The sequence below is a fragment of the Bos indicus x Bos taurus genome, chromosome 19, assembly GCF_003369695.1.
Source record: "Bos indicus x Bos taurus breed Angus x Brahman F1 hybrid chromosome 19, Bos_hybrid_MaternalHap_v2.0, whole genome shotgun sequence".
Classification (NCBI taxonomy): Eukaryota; Metazoa; Chordata; class Mammalia; order Artiodactyla; family Bovidae; genus Bos; species Bos indicus x Bos taurus.
This window is the reverse complement of record NC_040094.1, coordinates 56,119,966-56,136,509: the sequence shown is the minus strand read 5'-3', so window position 1 is coordinate 56,136,509 and position 16,544 is coordinate 56,119,966. Positions and strand designations below refer to the sequence as shown.

General features: G+C 44.7%; 3 protein-coding genes across 19 annotated transcripts in view; 2 read left to right on the top strand and 1 right to left on the bottom strand.

Annotated features, from left to right (window-relative positions):
* The first annotated feature begins 21 nt into the window (after positions 1 to 21).
* Positions 22 to 6,485, top strand: METTL23 (methyltransferase like 23). Of its 9 annotated transcripts, none has more exons than XM_027518568.1 (5): positions 22 to 114; positions 3,090 to 3,177; positions 4,794 to 5,031; positions 5,116 to 5,200; positions 5,351 to 6,485. In XM_027518568.1, the coding sequence occupies exons 1-5, from the start codon at positions 104 to 106 to the stop codon at positions 5,523 to 5,525; spliced, it is 597 nt and encodes a 198-aa protein (XP_027374369.1). In that variant the 5' UTR covers positions 22 to 103; the 3' UTR covers positions 5,526 to 6,485. The 9 variants fall into 9 exon arrangements, 5 of the variants coding, with proteins under 5 accessions (XP_027374369.1, XP_027374366.1, XP_027374365.1 ...); XR_003506854.1 differs by lacking the exon at positions 22 to 114 and adding an exon at positions 175 to 335 and having other exon boundaries at positions 3,090 to 3,194; positions 5,116 to 5,192; positions 5,351 to 5,700; XR_003506853.1 differs by lacking the exon at positions 22 to 114 and adding an exon at positions 175 to 578 and having other exon boundaries at positions 3,090 to 3,194; positions 5,157 to 5,200; positions 5,351 to 5,700.
* On the bottom strand, positions 5,319 to 9,456 carry SRSF2 (serine and arginine rich splicing factor 2). 7 transcript variants are annotated; one of them, XR_003506851.1, is made up of 5 exons: positions 8,598 to 9,456; positions 8,049 to 8,359; positions 7,670 to 7,773; positions 6,929 to 7,036; positions 5,319 to 6,412 (listed from the first exon to the last, which is right to left on the bottom strand). XR_003506851.1 is itself a non-coding variant. In XM_027518562.1 (3 exons), the coding sequence occupies exons 1-2, from the start codon at positions 8,957 to 8,959 to the stop codon at positions 8,056 to 8,058; spliced, it is 666 nt and encodes a 221-aa protein (XP_027374363.1). In that variant the 5' UTR covers positions 8,960 to 9,456; the 3' UTR covers positions 5,319 to 7,773; positions 8,049 to 8,055. The 7 variants fall into 7 exon arrangements, 3 of the variants coding, with proteins under 3 accessions (XP_027374363.1, XP_027374362.1, XP_027374361.1); XR_003506850.1 differs by having other exon boundaries at positions 5,319 to 7,036; XR_003506849.1 differs by lacking the exon at positions 7,670 to 7,773.
* A 6-nt stretch (positions 9,457 to 9,462) lies between these two features.
* MFSD11 (major facilitator superfamily domain containing 11) overlaps positions 9,463 to 16,544 on the top strand; it is a 28,308-nt gene continuing 21,226 nt past the window's right edge. Inside the window, exons 1-6 of one of the 3 annotated variants that reach the window (XM_027518555.1) lie at positions 9,463 to 9,817; positions 10,097 to 10,270; positions 10,774 to 10,829; positions 12,913 to 13,020; positions 13,587 to 13,666; positions 13,775 to 13,871. In XM_027518555.1, coding sequence (XP_027374356.1) covers positions 10,175 to 10,270; positions 10,774 to 10,829; positions 12,913 to 13,020; positions 13,587 to 13,666; positions 13,775 to 13,871 — 437 coding nt within the window. In that variant the 5' untranslated portion in view covers positions 9,463 to 9,817; positions 10,097 to 10,174. Of the gene's footprint in view, positions 10,271 to 10,773; positions 10,830 to 12,912; positions 13,021 to 13,586; positions 13,667 to 13,774; positions 13,872 to 16,544 lie in introns of all 3 variants that reach the window. The other 2 variants (XM_027518557.1, XM_027518556.1) reach the window with 2 other exon arrangements.

The window sequence follows — 16,544 nt, the reverse complement described above, 5'->3', positions numbered from 1 at the left end:
GTTGGACGAGTGGCTGCCGTCTTCCCCCACCTCCGGCCTCTCGCGATAAGCCATTGGCCTCTGCGTCTCCAGGCCCAGCCCTCACACAGACCGGATATCCGCCATGTTGGGAAGGTCAGCCCAGTCGAGCTACCTCTTCGTTGCGGCCCCGCCTCTCCCGCGTCCGCTTCCTGTTCGTCACTTCCGGCAGCGAAGGGTGTCTCTTTTGGCTCTCTTCCGGCCGGCTACCCGCCCGCTGCACCTGTTCTGTGTGTCTCGTTTGCCTGGTGTTGGGGTCTGTTCTCGCCGCGTGGTCATTTCGTCGCTCGAGGGGTGCTTCCCCCGCTTGCTGTCGGGTAGTAGCGACCTGAAGTGCGCCGGGGAGACGGCCCGAGCAGACCCGGGGGCCCTCGCGCGTGCAGCTTGGCAGCCTGGCGGCCCGGCGCCCTCCCCTGCTCCCGGCCCGCACGGAGGCCACCGACTCCTCTTCGGACGAGGGTGGCCTCCGAGGGCAAGTGGTCCGGGCCCAGCGCTTTCGGTTCTCGGAGGGGCCGGGTCTGGGAGATGAGGGGGCCGTACTGGAAGTGTGCGTCCCGCAGGTGCGTGCCAAGGCACCCACCGGGAATCGCCTTAGCGCGGTAGTGTTTCTCAGCCGGCCTGGGGCTGTAGGGAGGAGTATAGGAGAGGGGGTCAGGGGCTTTTTCATTCAGCCTTCGGGTGAACCCGCAGAGCCAAACGGTTTGCTATGAAGCCTTTTGGCAGATTAAATGTCGAGAAGGGGAACCTCTCCGTACCTAATACTTCTTGCTGGGAAAGTGACATTCTTCACACCTAATTTTTTTAATCTTGTTGAAGGGCGTGTTAACTGAGATTTATCTGGGACAGGGGATTCCAACTCTCATTAATCAAATAAAGTTTCTGGGGCCTGGTCTTGCTTCCTTTCAGCTCATGCCTGCCCCCAAATTCTCAATAGCAATTATACGTCCGGTTTTTCAAAGCGTTTTCACGTTGCAGCGTTTCATTTGATTTTAACAGCAGCTGGTGGGGTAGACATTGGCAGCAACGGTTTTGAATATGAGAAACAGGTTAAGGGTTGAAGGCTGGAGTGGAATCCATCTCTGGCAGTCTCTAAAAGCCTTCGTGTTAAAATTCCCCTTTGGATTTCTTCCCAGATTGAGGAAGTGGATGAAGATACACCTTGTGAAAAGATACACCTTTACTATAAAAAAATGTTGTAATTGGGGTATTGTTGAAGATATGTCTTTTTTCTTTTAATTACCTAAATCTGGATAACTTACACTTCAGATCAGAACTCCTTCATTGTACTCCTGGGTAAAATCCACCAGGGCAGGCATTTTTGTTTTATTTTATGTTTTATTGTATTTATTTAGAAACACTCACAGACAAGAGTGGGCCATTTCAGTGGGCGAGTGCAGCCTGAGCACTCAGATTTTTGTTGAATGATTATGTTCAGACCTTCAGTTCCTTCACCTTTGGTATCTTTACCTTTTCAGCCTATCACCCTGGGAGGGGCACCCATTACGAAACAGACTTGCAGTTTTGCAGTTAAACAGTCACTAACTTTGTATACTTTGTACTAACTAGTTTTCATTGAATTTTCCTGACATTCTATGAAGATAGTGCTTTGGAGTTGAGGAAACGGAAGCACAGGTTGAGTAACTTGAGTGAGGTTACACAGCTAGTATTGATAAATTACATTTCTCAAGTTTGAACTCAGGCAGGCTTATATCAGAGTTGTGAGCTATGTTGCCTTGCCTACCTAAATACCATGCTCATGATTCAGTGCCTCCGCAAAGGCTTTACAAGTTGCCTGCCTTCCTAACTCCAGGACTCAGCTCTACTCAGACATCATCTGAGATGTCATCCTAGAATCACCCTGTTCCTCCTCAGCGTTAGCACGTTCCTGCCTGTGCTGTCGCTCAGTTTTGTCTCTGTGACCCCATGGGCTGTAGCCCGCCAGCTTCCTCTGTCCAGGCCATTTCCCAGCAAGAGTACTGGAGTGGGTAACCATTTCCTTCTCCAGGGGATCTTCCCAACCCAGGGATCAAAGCCTGGCCTTCTGCATTGCAGGTGGCTTCTTTACCATCTGAGCCACCAGGGGAGCCCATTACCAGGTTATGCCTAGCTTAAAACCCTCCAGTATCTTCTCACTGCACTTAAATAAAAAGCTAAACTTCCTGTGGCCTACCAGGCACCACAAGTCTGGTCTTTGCTTTCCCTCTGACCTATGCTTGTACTATGCAACCCTGCCTCCAGCCCTCAGGCCCACACTGCCAGGGAGAGGGCCCCGGGGAGGCCTTGGCCTTTGCCTGAATCATCCTCTCCCTATCTTGAGCAACCACCTTGTGGTCACTGCCCACCCCCATTACTCTCACATCACCCTGTTACACTGTGCTGGTAGCATTACTGAAAATACTTGCTTGTTGTCTCTCCACAGTAAGATACACACACACACACACACACACATATATATACACATATTCCATGAGTTACATCCTCAGCCTAAAATAGCCACTAAGCCACAAGCCACTCAGGCCCTGGATAAATTCTAGTTGAGTAAGTGAATTATGAAGAATGCTTATCACAAAAAGGAAAAAAAAGTGCTTATCACATTGTATTATAGTTTTATATTCCCTCTCCCCCACCCAAGGGGCTTCTCTGATGGCTCAGTTGGTAAAAGAATCCACCTGCAATGCAGGAGACCCTGGTCCAATTCTTGGGTCGGGAAGATCCACTGGAGAAAGGATAGGCTACCCTCTCCAATATTCTCGGGCTTCCCTTGTGGCTCAGCTGGTAAAGAATCTGCCTGCAATGTGGGAGGCCTGTGTTGGGAAGATCCCCTGGAGAAGGGAAAGGCTACCTACTCCAGTATTCTGGCCTGGACAGTTCCATGGACTATAGTCCAGGGGTTGCAGAGTCGGACATGACTGAGCAACTTTCACTTCACTTACCCACCCATAGAATGTAAACTAGAGAACAAGGAATTGTCATTTTTGTAATGGATGCCAGTGCCAGGCACTCAGTAATTGCTGTATAAATATTCTGAGTTCCAGCATGTTATTTATGGCATACAAAAAATTTCTTTTCAGGTCCTGCATCTTCAATATGGAATGTATGTTTGGCCCTGTGCTGTGGTCCTGGCCCAGTACTTGTGGTTTCACAGAGGATCTCTGCCAGGCAAGGCTGTCTTAGAGGTAAAAGTGCCCTTGAGGTTTGCAAAAATCCTAGATTATAAGTCTGTATGCTGGTTATTGGGTTTCGTTAGATATCTATTTTTAAGTCAGGGATGATGTGGCCAGTCTCCATGGCAGGTGAGTTAAAAACACTTTAAAGTGTAAGTGAAACCCATTGACTAATCTTAAGGAACCTTGCCGTGGAAGCAGTCTTTGAGGCCATCTTTCTAGGGTGTCCCAACAGGGTCATCCAGGCTCTACTATACCACTGCAGCCTTTCTCGAAAAATGGCTTTCATCTTTGGAAATCTTGAGATTAGTTTTAAAATGTATCCAGTGCTTTCTCACTACTCCACCTGGCTTAAGACTGCTGAAGGCTTACAGAAGTAAACAAGTCGTTTGCAGAAACGGTACTATGCTTAAACCCAAAGGCTGAAGACAAACCAGAAGCTTAAGGACACCTCTTAACTTTTGCAAAAGCATGTAAATGAAATGAAGGCATTTGGTGCATAATTCAGGCTCAAAGTAGTGATGGTTTTTAGCTACTCAAAAAAGGTCGGGAATCTGAGTGTTGATCCTTGAACAGGAAGCATGTTTCAATCCATAGCAATAGTAATTTTATGTAAGGATTTCTTGGTATTATGCAAAGTATGTTTAAGTTCTTTGCTGTTCTAAAGACCCAACTAGAAAAATCCCAAGTCATGCTGTAGACCTGTCAGACTTTAGCCATGTAAGTTATTTAAAATTGGTAGTAATTTAATGGCTGGTTGTACATTCAAGTCACCCACTGAGCTTCTAGAGACCTGGTGTCGTCATTATTAGGAGCTCCTTATAGATCATGAGAACCAAGTGACTGAAGGTCACTATAGTGCTATAATGCCCTGGACATCCTGAACAATGGAACTGCTCAAGATATGCTCCCACTTGGAAATGGTTGATCCTCAAACAGCTCAGTGATTGGAGCACCCACCCTCCACAAGACTCAAAATCCACATACAACAGGTGGTTGTTCCCACACCCCAGGACTCAAGAAACTGGATTGCAGAGTCCTAGTTATCCGGATCAGTCGCTCAGTCGTGTCCGACTCTTTGGGACCCCATGAATCGCAGCACGCCAGGCCTCCCTGTCCATCACCAGCTCCCGGAGTTTACTCAGACTCATGTCCATCAAGTCGGTGATGCCATCCAGGCATCTCATCCTCTGTCGTCCCCTTCTCCTCCTGCCCCCAATCCCTCCCAGCATCAGTCTTTTCCAATGAGTCAACTCTTCACATGAGGTGGCCAAAGTACTGGAGTTTCAGCTTTAGGATCATTCCTTCCCAAGAAATGCCAGGGCTGATCTCCTTCAGAATGGACTGGTTGGTTATACACCCTCCCAATTCAAACCTGTAGTTGCAGTTGAGGGCCCTTTAAAATGCTGAAATAGACCAACTCCTTTGACCCAGTTAGAACTGTCAAGTTTAAAGGGAGTAAAGCAGTGTTGAATGGAGTTTTATAGACATGGAAAATTCAAATTTACACATTGACCCTGTACTTAAACGCCAATGCATGAAATGAGAAATCATTTGCCAAGATCCACAACTTGTTGCAGTTCTAAGCAAAACCTTTAAACTTGTTACTAGATTGGTGCTGGAGTGAGCCTTCCAGGAATTGTGGCTGCAAAATGTGGTGCTGAAGTTACACTGTCAGACAGTTCAGAGTTGCCTCACTGCCTAGCAATCTGTCGGGAAAGCTGCCAAATGAATAATCTGCCTCAGGTCCATGTTGTAGGACTCACCTGGGGTCATGTATCTCGGGATCTTCTGGCTCTACCACCACAAGACATTATTCTTGCATCTGATGTATTCTTTGAACCAGAAGGTAAACCTTTTTTTCTTCTCGGTAGTCAATTTAACCACAGATACAATGGAATTAAAAGTCTATTAAGAAGTCTTTTCTTCCCAGACTTTGAGGACATTCTAACTACAGTTTACTTTTTGATGCAGAAGAACCCCAAAGTCAAATTGTGGTCTACTTACCAGGTAAGAAGGTAAGCCTGAATCCTGGTTTACTCCCAGTTTTATTAAAGTTAATGCAAGCGTTACTACTCATTCAGTGTCTAACTTAAGGATAAAATGAGAACATATCTAAAGTAAAACAAGAAAAGCTTGGTTTTTTAAAAGTAATTTATTTTTTTCAGTGCTGACTGGTCACTTGAAGCTTTGCTCTACAAGTGGGACATGAAATGTGTCCACATTCCTCTGGAATCTTTTGGTGCAGACAAAGAAGATATAGCAGAATCTGCCCTTCCAGGAAGACATACTGTTGAAATGCTGGTCATCTCCTTTGCAAAGGACAATCTGAATTACACCTAAAAACTGTTTTGGGACAATGTCAATACTGCTTAGCAACCTGGCAAGCTAACTGTGTGACTCAGACCACTTCAGCTTCTTGAGTACAGTGGGTTTGAAGATGGTCAGATCTGCTGGCTTTAGACTGTGACGGGTCACATAACCGTTAAGACAAAAATTAAAACTATAAGAAAAAGGACCTGGACTGTTCCTAAATTATTAAAATAGGGCATAAATTAGATTATAAGAAGGGGGTTATTCAACTTTTAACAAAGTGCTACCTTAGAGCATTGAGGAGAGTGGGTGCTGAACTGTCATTTCCACTTTTTAACTTAGGGGGTAAAAAAAATCAACTACCAAACATTCACTTTCATTCTATACAGTCAGTAACATTCACAAGATAATTGCACAGGTCTTTCAAATAAATGAGAAGGGAAAAAAGACCAACACATATTCTGAGAAAAGCTAACACCAAGAAAACGTTTTAATTAAACTACAGAAACAATGGCTATAGTACAGAATATTCATGAGCAAAAAGATACACCATGTTATAAGTACTTACAAAATTACAAACCATTTGTTTGCTTCCTTAACATTTTCCATATTTTAAGTTCGTACATGAAGATGATCAGATTTACCATTTTGGGGGGGAAGAGGAAGAAAAAAAAAAAGGTGTATTTATCATCGCTAGATGTGCTCACTGTATGCTCCATTATTTATATGCAAGGCCCGGGTGACTGGAAGTGCAGTTGTCAGGCATTTTAATAAACTGGACAGCCATTTGTTTCTGCACGACAAGGCATCTTTACACAGGAGCAATCAGGAGAAAACAGGAAACAGCCAAGCACTCTGCACTGCAACACGCCACCTTAACAGCTAACCAGCATTACTCAACTGCTACACAACTGCGCCTAGTGCACAAAAATACATAAGAGAAGAGATTAGAATTGTGTTTGGTAAACAATCCTTCCCAAAAAAAAAAAATAAAAATCAAGTCTTTTCACCTGAAAAGTCTTTATACAAATTTGGGTTCTGTTTACCATTTAGACCTGAAGGTAAATAACATATACAAATAAATTTACACCAACTTTTGTAGGTTTTTAATTTTAAGGTAGGAAGGCAATGTTGAGTCAATCTCTTGACAGCTTTAGACTGTGCGTAATGGCTGCACACGTTTCCTTAAAAGTCAGGAGGCCACAAATTAGGTTACCAATCTGTTTAATTCCAAACAAAAAAAGTCAGCACTATATAAACAAAAAGGAAAATTTACCTCAAATATCCAAGTCAATAATGAAATCTGAAGTCGTTCACCTTACTAAATTACAAGAAATTTGAATAACAGCAAAAAAATGGCACATAAAATGAGTTTGCCACCTGAGGCAAAGCTTAAAACAAGTAAAAAGTTAGACAAAATGTTACAAAATAACCTTTTCAATAGCCAGTTGCTTGTTCCAAGGACTCTTCTGATGGACTGAGTACTACCGAGTAAGTGGTCCTTTCCCCCAAGTCCTCCTTTATGTTGCTTGTCGACACATCTAGGTTTGAAAAGAAACAAGCTCAGTTTACCTTCTATTAACAAAATCACCAAAAGTGCACATGGTTTCAATTTCAGTACTTACTAAGGATCTGGTGAAACCAGTAGGTTACAGAAAGGTTCCAACCAGCCATTATCCATTTTTTAAAGGCCCAATTAGGAAAATTTCACAAAGGTTACCATCAGCACTAAAAACGTGTGTTTAGCTTATGTATTCTTGGCCAAATGACCAAGGTGAAAAATGGTAAGGGGGGAAAAAAGAAGAAAAAAAAAAAAAAAAGGAGGGGGGGGGAGGGTTGGGCTGTATCCAAACAAAACAATTAGTCAGTATATTTTAAGTTTTTAGTTTTCAAATGAAACCATTGGCATTTTAGAATGCTTTAACATCTGAGCTACTTAGGGCCCTTTCCTTTTAAAAAATAGGACCAAACAATTTGAGAGTTAAAGACACACTATCCTTTCCCCACCCAGTGCAATCAATACCTGTAAACTTTTGATTCCAAAAGTTCATTGCTTCTTTTTCGCAATTCGTTTGCCACATCCATTAGAATATGAAGTCCCAGTCAGTACAACAATAGTTGAACTGATTGTTTTCTCTAAGAGGATAGTGCATCTTTAACATTTAAAGACAAACCTGCTCCAATACACGCCCACAGAAACTGGTCCCTGGAGGATCAGCCAAATCAGTTAAAATCTGCAATACTGGCCAATATTCTTTTATCAAACAGGAGACCGCAGCTTTAAAGGGGAAAATGCAGACGTTGGATAAAAACAGCAAGAAATAGTCATTTTCATTAATAGGTCTCAAAACAGTTCATGAAACAGCCATTATCTAAGCTTTATACACATCCTTTCTGCAGACCCCTCTTCAGTATAACTCCCAAAGCTGAGTTAGCTCAGAGCAGTACTCCTAACATCAGGAGCCATTTTTATGTTAATACGGAACAAAACAACTATTCCAAACCCCATTTCTGAATTCGGGCCGTGAAGTCTCGGAGTCGCGCGAACCTTACCATTTGCTTAAGAGGACACCGCTCCTTCCTCTTCCGGAGACTTGGGAGGACTCTTGGATCGCGACCTGGACTTGGATTCCCTCTTGGACACGGGTGGAGGACTCCTGGACCTAGACCTGGATCTGGACCGCGAGCGAGATCTGGAGACCGACGAGGACTTGGACTTGGATCTTCGCGCCGATCTGGACTTGGAGGTGGATCGCGATCTTGAGCGAGTGCGGGACCGGGACTTGGAGCGGCTGTAGCGAGATCGACTCCGGGACCTGGACCGGCTCCGACTCCGGGATCTGCTGCGGCGACGCCGCCTAGGGCTGCGGACAGGGACAGCGGCGCGTCAGGGTTCGGCGGCCCCGCCCGCGTGCTCCCGCCCGCCCAGGCCGCCATTATCTCGCCGCCAGACGCCCAGACGCCATTTCCCTGGTCGCGAGGCCGGGTCCCCGCCCTCCCGCGCCCCGCCGACTCGGCCCGACCGCCACCACGTGTCCCCGTAGGCCTTTGTGATGCAGCCAGGCCCTCCCGGAGCCCCGGCCGCGACTCCCGCCTGCTTACCTGCGGCTCCGACGTCCGTAGCCGCCGCCCCCGTACCTGCGGGGCGGGGGGCCCCGGCGGCTATGGTGCGAATCCGGGGGGCGGCCGTAGCGCGCCATCTGCACCCGCAGCTCGCGGCCGTCCAGTACGGCTCCGTCCATGGCATCCATGGCGTCCTCGGCGTCGCGCTTGTCGTGGAAGCGGACGAAGGCGAAGCCGCGGGACTCCTTGGTGTAGCGGTCCCGCGGGATGTACACATCGCCGACGCGCCCGTACTTCTCGAACACGCGCCTCAGGGTGTCGGGTGAGGTGCGGTAGGTTAGGTTATCCACCTTGAGAGAGGTCATGCCCTCCACATCGGGAGGCGGGCGACCGTAACTCATGGCTCTGGAAAGTCGGGCCGGGGCTGCGCGCAGACGAACTAATGCCCCGGCGGGCCCACGCGCTCGGCTGCAGCGGCAGCGGTTTCCTCAGGTTAGCTCGGCTCGACGCCGCGCCTCTTTCCTGGCGGTTGGTTTCCGCGTGCAGACGTTTCGAAAGGCCGAACTGGAAAAGTCCACAAGAGAAGGGCCCAACCGACTCCACCAGAGAAGCAACTGGGCCGGCGGTGGCTGCAGCGCCCGTTTATATCCCTCCTCACAAAATGGCGCCCGCGCCACCCGGAAATGAATCTTCTGATTGGCTCATCTCACCCCGCCTCTCAACGTCCCTGCCGCGCGCCCCGCCCCTGTCCGGCGCGCTTGCGCAGAGTAGGCGGGCGGGTGGAAAAGCGCGGAGTCACTGCTGCTGGGAGGGGGAGCGGGATTGGCCGACAGTTGGAAAGCCCGCGAAACGCTCCTTCCGGCTGCGAGGCCCGTTGTGACAGGAGGAAAGGGAGGGGCTCCCCTGCTGGGCTCCGCCTTCTTTTCGTGCCACTTTCTAATCTCGCAGCTTTTCTGCTGGAACCTCCGCCTTCTCTGTTCAAGGGGTATTCCTTCACCTTGCCCCTCTGTGTTTCTGTCTCCTCAGACCGGCTTCGCGGCCTACAGGCTTCCTTCCTCAATTCCTGACTCCTTCGCTGGGTTCCACTTTTTAGCCCCCGCCTTTCCGGAGCCTTCGAGGTCCTCCCTGCTCCCTCCGAGCGGATGCGGGAGCCCTAGCCGCGAACTTGCGCTTCCCCGGCCGCCCTGGACTACAATTCCCAGCGAGCCCAGCGGCCGGCGTCTCGGCTGCGGTCAGGTGACTGGGTCGCCTGACCTGAGGTGAGTCAGGGCAAGGCGGCGGGGCCGTACCGGCTGCTGCATCTCGCCCTTGACTCCTGATTCTCTCTTGGCTCCTCAACTTGGAGCAGCAACGTTCTTTGCTCTTCTCAGGGTGTTGGGTCCTTCCCTACTCGAATCGTGTGCTAGGAAGGTCCTAGCTAAGCCTGTGGGGAGAACTTCACCCTAAGCCCCGGATTCTACTCCAAGACCTGGAAGTTGACAGCTTGGCTGCCCTGCTCCTGGATCTGCCTCCTCTCACCTTCTCATTTCTTCTCCCAGGATTGCAGTGGGTTCGCCTGGAGGAGAGCTGAGTGACTGCCCTGGGCTACTGCTGACCTCCAGCAGAGTTGAACCAAAATGTCCCCGGAATCTAAAAAGCTTTTCAACATCATTATTTTAGGAATTGCCTTTATGTTTATCTTCACCGCCTTTCAAACTTGTGGAAATGTAGCGGTGAGTTGGACTTTGTTCTCTCTCCCTCCTTTGCAGTGCTTGTCATAATGCATTCCAAAAATGAGCATGTTATGTCTAATAGTACACTTAAGTTGCACCTTTTATTTTGTCACCTAACACTTCCTCGTTTTCCATGATAAGATTTGATTTCATGTGTCAGACATCTCTTAGTGGGGTCATTTATTTCTCTGATCTGATTTGGAGTTTATATGTTGACCTATTTATTTGTTATCTGTATTAAGGACTATATTAGTACTTGGACAGTTTAGGGAATAAACGTAAAGCCTAGTTATAGATGATCTTCAGCCCTCCCCACCTGACCTGCCTGCCATTGGTTTGCCTTCCGTTCTGTAGTCCTTTCCCTTCTCTCCTGTTGGGATTTCTGTATTAAGTATCCAGCATCTTGAATTTTTACTTTATTCTCTCACTACTTGGAGACAGATTTTCTGAGGGGGAGGGAGATTACAAAACGTTTTCATTGATTAGTTTTATTTTCCACACAGCAAACTGTCATCAGGAGCCTAAATAGTACAGATTTTCACGGCAGTGGATATACCAGGTATTGTACTGTATGATTGGTTCTACTTTGTATATCCTACAAGTTGCTTAAAAGTCATGGACAACATAAGATACTGTGATTGGATTGTTTTTTCTTCTCTGTATCTAGACTGTTTAGGGGAACATAATGTGGTAAAGATGATGAGTTTAGTTTTCAAGTAGAATTAGACAATGAGGTTCAAAACTTAATTGCTGTGGTATTTTAGGAAATTGCTTCTATGTGATCAGCTTCCTTGCTCAGGTTAATGTGTGTAAAGCACTTAGCAGAGTGGCTGGCATTTAATAAGCACTCAGGTATTGTCATAATTACATCTTCCCAATCCTAAATAGGATGTTTTATAAGACTCTTGAAATATTTGTTGGTCTTCCTGTTTTTCTAATTTCATAATTATTAATATACTGTCATCAGGAGCTTTTAGATTTCAGTTAAGGTGTTTAGTAGCAATTTTACAGGTGGGGAAAATGAAGTGAAAGGCTCTTCATAGGTCACTAGTACATTGTGATTGAAGTTGTGACTGTAACTCGGTATAAACACAAACAGATTTCTTAATTTCTCTATGGTTAAATGTTAGATTGTGGTCAGCTCCTCCTCCCACCCTCCCCAACTCTTCTTATTTGGTTCTTTGTTATCTAACCTAAACCTGATCTTATGTATAATACTTGAGAGTATAAGAATGTTAAGGTCCATTTTTCTAAGTGACTAAAGACGCTTACTCCTTGGAAGAAAAGTTATGACCAACCTAGATAGCATATTCAAAAGCGGAGACATTACTTTACCAACAAAGGTCCGTCTAGTCAAGGCTATGATTTTTCCAGTGGTCATGTATAGATGTGAGAGTTGGACTGTGAAGAAAGCTGAGCACCAAAGAATTGATGCTTTTGAACTGTGGTGTCAGAGAAGACTCTTGAGAGTCCCTTGGACTGCAAGGAGATCCAACCAGTCCATTCTGAAGGAGCTCAGCCCTGGGATTTCTTTGGAAGGAATGATGCTAAAGCTGAAACTCCAGTACTTTGGTCACCTCATGTGAAGAGTTGACTCACTGGAAAAGACTCTGATGCTGGGAGGGATTGGGGGCAGGAGGAGAAGGGGACGACAGAGGATGAGATGGCTGGATGGCATTACCAACTTGATGGACATGAGTTTGAGTGAACTCCGGGAGTTGGTGATGAACAGAGAGGCCTGGTGTGGTGGGATTCATGGGGTTGCAGAGAGTCGGACATGACTGAGTGACTAAACTGAAGCATAGCACGCCAGGCCTCCCTGTCCATCACCACCTCTCAGAGTCCACCCAAACCCATGTGCATTGAGTCGGTGATGCCATCCAACCATCTCATCCTCTGTCATCCCCTTCTTCTGCCCTCAATCTTTCCCAGCATCAGGGTCTTTTCAAATGAGTCAGGTCTTCACATCAGGTGGCCAACATATTGGAGTTTCAGCTTCAACATCAGTCCTACCAATGAACACTCAGGACTGATCTCCTTTAGGATGGACTGGTTGGATCCGCTTACAGTCCAAGGGACTCTCAAGAGTGAGCCATTACGTTGAGTTAAATGAATTCTGGTTTAAACAAGTTATAGCTACATGATTATTTATAGCAGTGAGATTTCATGCCACTGCCAGGAGTTGTCAGCTAAATCTGTAGGGCAGACTGGTTGATGAGGGCCTCTGGAATCAGATTCCCAGGGATGAGATTCTGGTTCCACCATTGACTAGCTGTCCAGCTGCAGTTTTGACAAGTTACTTGACCCCTCTGTATTTCACTTCTCTTTTCCATAAAAAATAATATGTTCTTCATGGGGTGTGTTAGCTGCTATAATAATTCACTGGTATATTAAAAACCATATTGTCCAAGGCAGACTAATTATTTTCATTTGACAGGACTTCAGTATTTTAAACAAGTGAAAACTTTAATGTGACATTTAATGTAAGGATGTAGTTATAAATTCTGACTAAAGACTGAGTGGTTATTGCAAAAACAAAAAACAAACAAACTGTAGACTCTAATTAGGTTTGAAAAAAATTGAGCTTTGAGACAGTGTTTCAAGAGTTTTGTTTTTTTCCCTTTTGTGTGTTACGTGTGCAGCATGGCAATTATTTATGGAGTGTTCTCTGCTTCAAATTTGATTACACCATCAGTGGTTGCCATTGTAGGACCTCAACTCTCTATGTTTGCTAGTGGTTTATTTTACAGGTAAGTAATCCCATTTTCTTTCATTTAATTAGAATGCCTTCAGCTTCTTTCAAGCACATAGTAAACTTGTGCTTTGAACTTGCTGACTTGGTTGGAATAGATTATAGGTAGTGTTTTAGAGGTTTGGCTCTCTACTTGATGCTTAGCGGTACTGTTGTTTTAAAGTGATGGGATTTGTGTATATTTGCTTTTCTTTTTCGACTAATATATATAATATACAAAAATCTCTTTCTATAGGCTTGAAAAGAACTCAGGTAATAATCTTATTTTGTGTCAAGTAGATTAATGGGAATTAAATTTCTTCTGGGCTACAGAACTGTAGTCCCACTGTGTGCTGAGCTTTTTGGCGAAGGCCAGTTGCAAACCTTTATTCAATGCCTGAGTTCACAAATTTGAAATAGTAAGTTAAGAAATGACACTTGTCCTCTTTTTTCCAACACTGGAGAAGCCCTTTACAGCTTGAATTTTGAAAGAAGAGATCCCTCAGAATTGATTCCTAGAAGGCATAATTGACATTCTGTTTCAGGTATTGTTTGACTGTAATACGTTGACCTGTTATATTTTAGCATGTACATTGCCGTTTTTATCCAGCCTTTCCCGTGGTCCTTCTACACAGCCTCTGTTTTCATTGGAATTGCTGCTGCTGGTAAGCATTTTGATTTCTATTTTCTGAGTCTAAGAGTATTGTTTATATGTTTAATATATAAAGCTAAATGCTTTCATTCCCTTGATAAACTTTTGATTTGAATTTTAGTACTTTGGACAGCACAAGGAAACTGCCTGACGATAAATTCAGATGAGCACACTATTGGGAGAAACAGTGGAATTTTCTGGGCACTCTTACAATTTAGGTAATAATTTTTATGGCTCCATCTTTCCTATAATTTTTTTTTCTTTGGTCAGACCATTTTTTTATATCCCGATTGTGTTGAGAACTCAGATCTTCTTTTTACATGAGTTAAGTTCCTAGGTACATGTCATAGAGATTTAAAATTTTATGGGATTACTTAAAGATTCATGGATCTACCTCATTGAAATTTATGATTAGCAAATGGAAAATAATATTAACCATAATGTATATAGCATCTGCTATACTTTAGGTGGCTCAGTGGTAAAGAAACCGCCTGCCAATGCAGATTGGGTTCAATCCTATGGAACAAGTGTATGACGCCCACTCCAGTATTCTTGCCTGGAGAATACCAGTGGACAGGGGATCCTGACAGGCCACAGTCCACAGGGTCACAAAGAGTCAGATAGGACTGAAGTGACTTGCAGGCATGCATACTTTGTACATACCTTATATACTTCTGGACTTCCCTGATGGCTCAGACGGTTAAGTGTCTGTCTACAATGTGGGAGACCTGGGTTCAATCCCTGGGTTGGGAAGTTCCCTGGAGAAGGAAATGGCAATCCACTCTAGTAATATTGCCTGGAAAATCCCATGGACAAGGAGCCTGGTAGGCTACAGTCCATGGGGTCGCAAAGAGTTGGACACGACTGAGCGATCTTCTTCACCGTACATACTACTGGGCTCTTTAATCTCAATAATAGTTACAGTCTCCTGTGATAAGAAGGCATTATCTCCATTCTACAGATTAGATAACAAAAGCTTAACTAAAAGTTAAGTAACTTATCCAATCATGTGGATTCCAAAGGCCATGTCCTTCCCACCCAGTTATGCTACTTGACAACTGTTAACAATTAAATTTTCAAACAGAGACTAACTCTATGGACACTGAAGGATACAGCATGTTATATATTTCCACAGTAAAAAGCAACAACAGGCATACATGCTATCATGGAATCTGTCCTGAGGATTTACCCTCATATCCTAAATGCCTAAAATTTTGGCTTTGGTGAGGCTTAACCAAAAAAAGAAATGCAAAGAGGCAAAATGGTTGTCTCAGGAGGTCTTACAAATAGCTGAGAAAGGAAGGGAAGCTAAAGGCAAAGGAGAAAAGGAAAGATACGGCCATTTGAATGCAAGTTCCAAAGAATATCAAGGAGAGATAAGAAAGCCTTCCTCAGTGATCAGTGCAAAGAAATAGAGGAAAACAATGGAATGGGAACGACTAGAAAATTAGAGGTACCAAGGGAACATATCTTTGCAGAGATGGGCACAATAAAGGACAGAAATGGTATGGACCTAACAGAAGCAGAAGATATTAAGAAGAGGTGGCAAGAATATACAGAAGAACAATACAAAAAAGATCTTCATGACCCAGATAATGACAATGGTGTGATCATTCACCTAGAGCCAAACATCGTGGAATATAAAGTCAGGTGGGCTTTAGGAAGCATTACCAGCACCCATCTCACACACTAGCAAAGTAATGCTCAAAATTCTCCAAGCCAGGCTTCAACAGTACATGAACCATGAACTCCCAGATGTTCAAGCTGGATTTAGAAAAGGCAGAGAAACCAGAGATCAAATTGCCAGCATCTGTTGGATCATCAAAAAAGCAAGAGAGTTCCAGAAAAACATCTACTACTGCTTTTTTGACTATGCCAAAGCTTTTGTGTGGATCACAACAAACTGGAAAATTCTTAATGAGATGGAAATACTAGACCACCTGACCTGCCTCTTGAGAAATCTGTATGCAGGTCAAGAAGCAACAGTTAGAACTGGACATGGAACAACAGACTGGTTCCAAATCAGGAAAGGAGTACGTCAAGGCTGCATATTGTCACCCTGCTTATTTAACTTATATGCAGAGAAATCCTGGACTGGATGAAGCACAAGCTGGAATCAAGATTGCTGGGAGAAATATCAGTAACCTCAGATATGTAGATGACACCACCTTTATGGCAGAAAGCGAAGAAGAACTGAAGAGCCTCTTGATGAAAGTGAAAGAGCAAAGTGAAAAAGTTGGCTTAAAACTCAACATTCAGAAAACTAAGATCATGGCATTCAGTTCCATCACTTCATGGCAAATAGATGGGGAAACAGTAGAATCAGAAACTTTATTTTTTGGTCTCCAAAATCACTGCAGATGGTGACTGAAGCCATGAAATGAAAAGATGCTTGCTCCTTGGAGGAAAAGCTGTGACCAATCTAGACAGCATATTAAAAAGCAGAAACATTACTTTGCCAATGAAGGTCCGTCTAGTCAAAGCTATGGTTTTTCTAGTAGTCATGCATAAATGTCAAAGTTAGACCATAAAGAAAGCTGAGCGCTGAAGAATTGATGCTTTTGAACGGTGTAGAAGTTCAAAGAATTGATACTTTTGAACTGTGGAGAAGACTCTTGAGAGCCCCTTGGACTGCAAGGAGAGCCTACCAGTCCATCCTAAAGAAAATCAGTCCTGAATATTCATTGGAAGGACTGATGCTGAAGCTGAAACTCACAAATACTTTGGTCACCTGATGCAAAGAACTGACTCACTGGGAAAGATCGAAGGCAGGAGGAGAAGGGAACAACAGAGGATGAGATGGTTGAAAGGTATCACTAACTCTGTGGACAGAAGTTTGAGTAAACTCCAGGAGTTGGTGATGGACAGGGAAGCTTGGCATGCTGCAGTCC

Bases quoted from the DNA above. Each gene is read 5' to 3' on its own strand.
- METTL23 (XM_027518567.1), top strand. From the start codon at position 3,111: ATGTATGTTTGGCCCTGTGCTGTGGTCCTGGCCCAGTACTTGTGGTTT. The intron at 3,195-4,793 runs GTAAAAGTGCCC...ACTTGTTACTAG, and splicing joins CAGGCAAGGCTGTCTTAGAG to ATTGGTGCTGGAGTGAGCCT. The intron at 5,201-5,350 runs GTAAGCCTGAAT...TATTTTTTTCAG, and splicing joins TCTACTTACCAGGTAAGAAG to TGCTGACTGGTCACTTGAAG.
- SRSF2 (XM_027518560.1), bottom strand. From the start codon at position 8,959: ATGAGTTACGGTCGCCCGCCTCCCGATGTGGAGGGCATGACCTCTCTC. The intron at 8,360-8,597 runs GTAAGCAGGCGG...CCCTGTCCGCAG, and splicing joins TACGGACGTCGGAGCCGCAG to CCCTAGGCGGCGTCGCCGCA.